We start from the raw sequence: 7,604 nt of genomic DNA on the forward strand, positions 1-7,604 counted from the left end.
ACTTAGAGGAAATGAGGAAAAAAAAAAAGTTTAAAGTTGAAGCCCTTCATGCTGCGGTTTATCTACACTATGCCTGCAAAGCCATGGACACACGCCGGGCACAGACTGGACACTGGAACTCCACACTTGTTAGTTGTGCAGGCAAAGAACAGGAACACTGAGAGGTTGAAAAAGATGTACAGGATGCTTATTTTCTGTAATGCCTCATCAGGTGCAACGATGTGGAAACAAAATGAATGAAAGAAAAGGAAAACTAAAGAAAGCACGAAAAAATTAAATGGACAGATGAAGGTACCTCAGTATGATACACGCGTTCAAATGAAATGACAGGTGGTAAAAATACACATCCACGCACATGCGATGTGTGTGGAGAAGTGGAAGGAGACGGGTACCCGTGGCTGTCGCTGTACAAGGGGTGCGCGTTGGAGACATCAGGAATGGGGTCCATGGGCTGGAAATGATACATATGGGAGGAATGAGGGGCTACGAAGCCGCCCACAGAGCTGGGTAAACAGGAGGAAGAGGAAGACTTGGAATGAGGGTTTAGGTTTAAGGAAGCACAGATGATGGAGGGGTGAGACACGGCCGAGGAAAGAGGAGACAGAGGGAGACACTCGAGCTGCCCAAACGACTGGCTGCGGGACTGTCTGAGGGTAGCCCTAGACCTGGATGGATATGGGGTTCCCTCCCCCTGCTGCCCCGCCAACAGGCAACTCTCTACCAACCTCTGGGAGCCCATGGCCAGCTGGGGGTCAATGTGGCGTTGACGCAGGGACATCATACTGGGAGCTGTGGGCACAAAACAACAGCATTATCAACAACCACTTGTGAAATACAGTGTGCCGGACAGGGGGAGACTTACGAGGAGGTTAGTGGAAAGATGCTCAGGTGCTGGGATACTTTTCTCTCGACTTAAACCGACTTCAAACACTGGGATATGATTAAAGGTAGGGTGGACGATGTTGGAAAGCTTGCATAATTTGAAAGTAGCGTCACCTCAGGAGCTCCGTCTAAACCCCCCCCCTCTCCTCGGGGCTCCTTCCAATGCAACGCCCCCCAACACACATGCACGAGCACCGCCCCATATTAACTACTGCACAGACACAGAGTGGAGAGAGGACCTCAACTCAACAACGCTACCTCATGACCAGTAACCGCGGCAGTGCTACTGCAGGGCTGAGTTCTCTCTTCCATTCTCCAGGAAACGTGCGGCGGCGATGCGCTTTGAGTTCAGGCTGGTGCGCGCCAAGGTGAGAGAACGAACAGGGAGGCAGCGAGGCATCTGATTGGTTCTTTCCAGGCGGACCGCGAGGCAGTGATTGGTAGACGTTTTTACAGGATTACAGCAGCTACAGATGACGGCTCTAGTAGTGTATACTGGAGAACATCGTCAACCCTGCCTTTAAGATAAATCCCATTCACTCATTTGTCATTATTACATTATGATAACATCCCAACACCACTGTTTTACCTCTCCTTCTCACAAGGAACAATATTATATCAAACAAAAGGAGAAAACTGAAGGTGTTACCAACTTAGACATCTTGTTTAAATAAAAAGAAAAAACAATATTTAGAAAGTGCCCATTTACAATAAAAGTAAGTGACAAATCACTATGGGAAGAAAGCAGGGGTGCACTGGGAGGTGACAAGATTTGGTAAAGAGGGGGTAAATGTGGCAGGCAAGCAACTGGTCAGATCAACGCAGCATGGAGTGGTTTCTCAGCTGTGTCCATCTGCAGCGTACTGTCCAATTCAAACATATTACAGCTCTGTGTGGCTTTGAGTCAAGGGGAGAGACAGAGGTGCCAAACTGAGGACTGAATTGGGGCATGAATAAATGGCCAACCGGGATATTTCCACATGTGCTGACAGTCTGAACCGTCGGACCACTGGTCGCTGGCTCGCCGTTCCAAGAGTCGGGTGCAATCTGTAGTTAGCCCAATGAGGCAGCAGAGGAAGCCAAATGCCAGACAGGTGGTGGAGGGAGAGAGGGGAGTGAGATAGGGAGTGCAGTTAATTATTAAAAGACTTACTCACTATTGCGGTCGGAATAGGATTCTGCAGAACAAGTTTCGCCTGCAGTTAGTCAAACCCAAACCTTATGTGTTTTACCATAATAATAAGTCAAATATAGAGTACGTAACAACATGGTTAGACAGCATTATGGTCATTAGAATTTTGTATTTTGTTGATGAGATAAAGATGTGTGAGATGTGTTTAACCAAGACTCCTGCAGTGAGAATAATAAGAGGTTTTGTACATAAGGACCTTGTAAAAATGATGGGCAGATTTTGTCTTATATTCAACCTAAATAATAATTTAAATTGACTGCATTTAATACGCTTCCTTTAGTTGCAGCTCTTTGACCAAAATGTGATTCAAAAAGGCTCGTAGCACGTTATTAGGACACAACCACTACAAATAGGTCAGCACAAAACTTGTTCTCATCAAGAGGTATATTTTTCTTGACATTTCAATTTCCAGAGGAAAGTCACAGGTTCAGTCTCCCATATGGACTGAGTCAAGTCAACACGTTTTATCCAAAATGAGAACAAATCAACAAAAGGCATTAGCTTGAATTGTGTGTAAAAGAACAAGACAATTGTGTGAATTTACATGATACACGTCATACAAATGTAAAACAACACTCGTTCAATCATAGACATGTGTGATCCTCACTACCTCCATCACCAGGGAGGCCACAAGGACAGATTCAGCTTTTTTGTAGCATAAAAAAAAAAGGTCCAAATTCTCATGTGGGCTGATTTTTGGATTTTCCCAGCAGGGCCTTGGAGGGTTTAGGGGTTCGTTTGCTAAAACCCCCAGAATGGCCCAGAGATTCGGTCGAACTCTTACATTGCAGAGTTCCAGGCAAGATATCCTCATCCAAGTCGTCCATGTCGTCGGTCATGATGAAGTGCTGAGGTGTAGCTCTGCCGCCCATGAAGCTGGGATCGAGGTTGAGGGACGAGGCCAGAGAGGGAAGGCCTGGGTTGTTGACGATGGTAAAGCCTGTGAGGATCTCTATCTGCTGCCAACGGTGAAGCCTCTCCCGCAGAGCCGCCGTCACCTCACCCAGGGCTTGTCTGTGAAAGATGAGGGGAAAGTAGGAGACGAGAGATAAGTCCAGAGGAAAAGTAACTTATTATCACTTTATAAAGAGACATGATATCCAAAACTGAAAGTAAATGTTTTCGCTAATCTGATAGACGGAAACATGTTAACATCCACACGTAAGCCGATCTGGGAAGCAATACCACAACAAAAAGAAGAACAAAAAGGAGAGAAAGAGCTCATCAAGTGGGCTGCTGTAATGTCAGACTCTCGTGGATCCAATGAGCCCAACTACATTCATGTGTGATGATGTTAGTCCCCAAAGTAGCCATTTCATTGTAGTGAGACCATTTTCTTTTTTTAATTTGACCTCCCTGTATAAAATGACCCGTTGTGACCTCTAGGGTAATCACAGGCTCATGAAACTTTACAGCCACAAATCCGAGACGTAGACTCCAAGTCTCTAATTTGTGGTCCTAGAGCATTCAGAGGATGGATGGCTTTCCTAGCCAGACTGACAATAAGGGGGTTTCTGAGCAGTTTCCAGAACACAAGTGTGCTCACCATCTGATTGCCGAAAAATGCAATTCTTGCCGAAATCTCCAAATGTCAAAAGTTTTTGATACCAAATCACAGTATGGCTTTTTCTATGGTATTCCTCAAGGTCTTGGTGTCTTAATGTGGTATTTTGGAGGGATTTTCGACCATTATCAATTCTTGAGTGGCAAGAAATGGTTAAATCTATCTATGGTATCAACCCCCAAACATGTCTACAATAACTTATGAGACTTACTAGAGCATGGGCTTTGCCATCACATACTTCTATCATAATGTTCTTAGCCCTTATACACTTTCACAATTTATTTTAATTAATGAATTACTTAATCTTTTTTTTTTATTATTTCTGATTTATGACTAGAACAACTTGACACACAGTGCTGAGCTGCATCTCAAATTAATCTTCAGATGATGTACACCACTTGGTTTTGACATATCCTGTTGACCTGCTATCTCCCCTTAAGGACCCCCTGTAATCCCCCAAAAAAGACAAAAATTGGTCTATGAAAAAGAGTGGAGGAGTGGAAAAGGTTAAAATACTGTCCAGAATGAGTCAACTTACAGAAGAGCACAGTGAATATTTCATTACCCTCCTCCCCCTGTGATGTTAATCCTGTCTGAATGGGGCTTAAAGCTGCAGTAGTCAGTATATTTTTGGCATCATTGGGCAAAAAATCCACAATAACCTTTCAGCATATTGTAATTCAAGTGTTCTGAGAGATAACTAGACTTCTGCTCCTCCTCATGGCTCTGTTTTCAGACTTTAGAACATCTAGCCCGTGACGGGAGACTTTGACCAATCACAGGTCATTTCAGAGAGAGAGCGTTCCTATTGGCTGTGCTCCGATCATGTGACCGGAACTTGGCGTTCCTTCAAGCCATCTCAACCTGATCTCAACATGGATGCCGGGTCACAAACGTTCTCATTCTACAGCTAAACAGTACACTTCAAGATGATTCTGAAACATTTGAGGAGAGAAATAGACATTACAGTAACAGAATATTGATTCATATTTGATCAGCGCTGCCTAGTTTGAATGTTTGGTCCGAGTTTGCGAGTGACAGCCGGCTCTCATAGACAGCAGATGGACAGCAGATCTCAGATCAGCTCTGACTGCTTGTTTTCCTCCGGTCTGTGAAACCTTGCAGATGCCGTTAGGAGCACCGGAGAACACAGAGGCACATGATTTTTTTCAGGTTACCTGTTTCATGTACTATTGTCACGATATAGCAACTGTTTTATAAAAAATAACTTGTTTTAATCATATTTGCTCCAGCCTGCCTACTTGAGCTTTAAGTCACTTTTTTTTTCTTCAAATGAAAATGCTGTTTGTTTGCTGTCTGTTTGTTTCGATGAAACGTATTCCACAATTACAATCTCAGACTTACTTTGCTGCCAGTATTTTGTGGTCCACATCATCCAGAGAGGAGCTGTGAGCCACATGGAAAGTCCCAAAGAGTGTTTTTCTCTTATTCTTTATCTTCTCTGCCTGTGAAAACAAATGACCAAACATGTATCTCTGCTGTACTGACGTTATCCACACACTGTGTCAAAGAGGAATCTTGTTCCAAGGCACAACAACAGTCCAATGAGTATTCAAGAACATGAACGGCTGTTTCACAAGACCATAATCAGGAATACTTAATGAGGCTGACTTCATTTTTACTGCCTTAACAACTTACTGTATATACACCCAATTTCTCAGGGAAGATATTATTGAGAGGCTAGTCTCAAATCTTAGGTGCCACAGGTATCTTTGTAAAATAGGTGCTTTGGAAAATATTCCATATATTATAAATATATGCTCAAATCAAGGTAATAACATCAACTCTTAAAGGACATCCCCCTTTAGGTTTGTTACATGCTTACCCCTTCTTTGGCCACCAGGAGCTGCCGTTCAGCATTTTGCTTCTTGATGTTGTAGTACTGCACTTCCACCTCGTGGGTGAGCTGCAGCCACTTCTGGAGAGACTCTGGTGGTGACCAGCTGCTCCTGGACTCCAGCTCCTTCTCTGCCTTCTTCAACGCCATGCGCACCTGCAACAAGTGTCAAACATTAGGTGACAAATTTAAACAGAAAACAACACACCTATAAAATGTATATTATCTAGCAACACATTCTTGACAATGATTATTTTATTCGTAGGATTTTCTGATTTGTAAATGGGAGAATTACCAAAATGTAAGTGCTACTATAAAAAAAATCTTTTACTATTGACACACAATTTGTTGAAAATGTTTGTCTTAATAGCTGTAAGATGTCGCAAAGCTTTAGAACACACACATACAAAAGGCTGGCACGTCTCAAGATCATTTAAACTGTGTTTATAGTTGAGGACTGATGGATCATGGCACTTGCCTCCTGGATATAGGAGAGTAAGGAAGTAAATCGTGAAACTACTGAATCTGAAAGCCGTGCATGTTTCCAATTTATCACCGTGTTTCTGAATGGAAAAAAAAAAATGGTGACAAAGGTGTCTGAATTAGATCACCGTGATAGTCCTTCAACCAAATACTCATGTGTTTTACTTACTTGTGTGGGATGTGCTGTACTGTTGCTGCCAAATTCCTAATGGACAAAGACTGAAGTGGGCGTATGTACTGTATACTATAGCCAGTGTGAATCTGATGAAACTAAACATACTGTGCAGTTGCCACTTTGGAGGTTCACACCATTCTCTCAGTCTCAGTGCTTCTCCTTTGTGCTGAACTACAAACTCCAAATCATGTTCATCTAGGGCTGTCAATCGATTAAAGTATTTAATCGCGATTAATCCCAAATTAATCACACATTTTGTATCTGTTCAAAATGTACCTTAAAGGAAGATTTGTCAAGTATTTAATTCTCTTATCAACAAGGGAGTGGGCAAATATGCTGCTTTATGCAAATGTATGTATATATTTATTATTGTAAATCAATTAACAACACAAAACAATGACAACTATTGTCCAGAAACCCTCACAGGTACTGCATTTAGCATAACAAATATGCTCAAATCCTAACATGGCAAATTCAAGCCCAACAGGCACCAACAGCTGTCAGTGTGTCAGTGTGGTGACTTGACTATGACTTGCCCCCGAACTGCATGTGATGATCATAAAGTGGGCATGTCTGTAGAGGGAAGAATTGTGGGTACCCGTAGAACCCGTTTTCAGGTCAAGGGATTTCTTTGAAGATGGCCATGCCAGCTTTTCCTCGCCAAAATTTAGTGCAAGTTTGGAGCGTCATTTAGCCTCCTTCACGACACGGAAGTACGACGTGCTTAGCACCAATGGATTCCTTAGGTTTTCTAGTTTCATATGATACCAGTATCTTCACTTCACTTCTAGCATTAAAACTGAGCCCGCTACAACCTAAAAATCGCACATTATTGCGTTATAAAAAAGTAGTGGCGTAAAAAATTTTTTTGCGTTAACGCGTTATTATTGCGTTAACTTTGAAAGACTTACATTCATCACTTTACAAGTACCTGATCGAGCTCTTCTTCAGCGTATTTCTGTCGACTCAGTTCATTCTCTGTGCCCTCGCGCAGCTCCCTCAGACGCTGGGCCTCCTGCTTGGCTGCGTTGATCTCATCCCTCAGCTTCTGCTCCAGGTTCACCTTCTCTACTTCTACTGTACGGTGCTCCTCCTGGGCGATCTGCAGCCTGAGAACAAGGAGCAGTACAAAGAGAGACAATTATTTTCAATTGTCTTAGAAGCAGGACATCAGTGGCTGCTTACTGTAATAAGGCCAAACAAAGAAACAAAGCGTAGTAGGTGCCAGTGTCTGTGGGCAGGCATGACGTGTAAGCATGTGAGTGCAATGTATGTGTGGAATGTAGGACTTACATCAGCTCTGAATCACCGGAAACAATGGCTACCATGTAGAAAGCAGAGAGCCACAGCCAGCTGCTAGGCAGCTCACAATAAACTGACATCAGAGGGGGCAGAGCGAAGAATGGGAACAGCTGCCACCATGTAACTTTAGAACAGTACAGTGTGGTAC

The 7,604-nt window shown here is 43.1% G+C and overlaps 1 protein-coding gene across 16 annotated transcripts in view; it reads right to left on the reverse strand.

The window, feature by feature from the left end:
* Positions 1 to 7,604, reverse strand: part of stim1a (stromal interaction molecule 1a) — a 32,302-nt gene that overhangs the window by 2,886 nt on the left and 21,812 nt on the right. For 4 of the 16 annotated variants that reach the window (XM_037774992.1, XM_037774991.1, XM_037774990.1 and 1 more), the window contains 7 exons: positions 7,086 to 7,263; positions 6,149 to 6,184; positions 5,485 to 5,652; positions 5,004 to 5,104; positions 2,859 to 3,088; positions 1,849 to 1,929; positions 393 to 789 (listed from right to left, as the gene is read on the reverse strand). In XM_037774992.1, the coding sequence (XP_037630920.1) occupies positions 393 to 789; positions 1,849 to 1,929; positions 2,859 to 3,088; positions 5,004 to 5,104; positions 5,485 to 5,652; positions 6,149 to 6,184; positions 7,086 to 7,263 (1,191 nt within the window). Of the gene's footprint in view, positions 1 to 355; positions 790 to 1,848; positions 1,930 to 2,043; positions 2,061 to 2,858; positions 3,089 to 5,003; positions 5,105 to 5,484; positions 5,653 to 6,148; positions 6,185 to 7,085; positions 7,264 to 7,604 lie in introns of those variants that run through there. The other 12 variants (XM_037774996.1, XM_037774997.1, XM_037774998.1 and 9 more) reach the window with 12 other exon arrangements.

This window comes from Sebastes umbrosus, chromosome 7 (assembly GCF_015220745.1).
Source record: "Sebastes umbrosus isolate fSebUmb1 chromosome 7, fSebUmb1.pri, whole genome shotgun sequence".
Classification (NCBI taxonomy): domain Eukaryota; kingdom Metazoa; phylum Chordata; class Actinopteri; order Perciformes; family Sebastidae; genus Sebastes; species Sebastes umbrosus.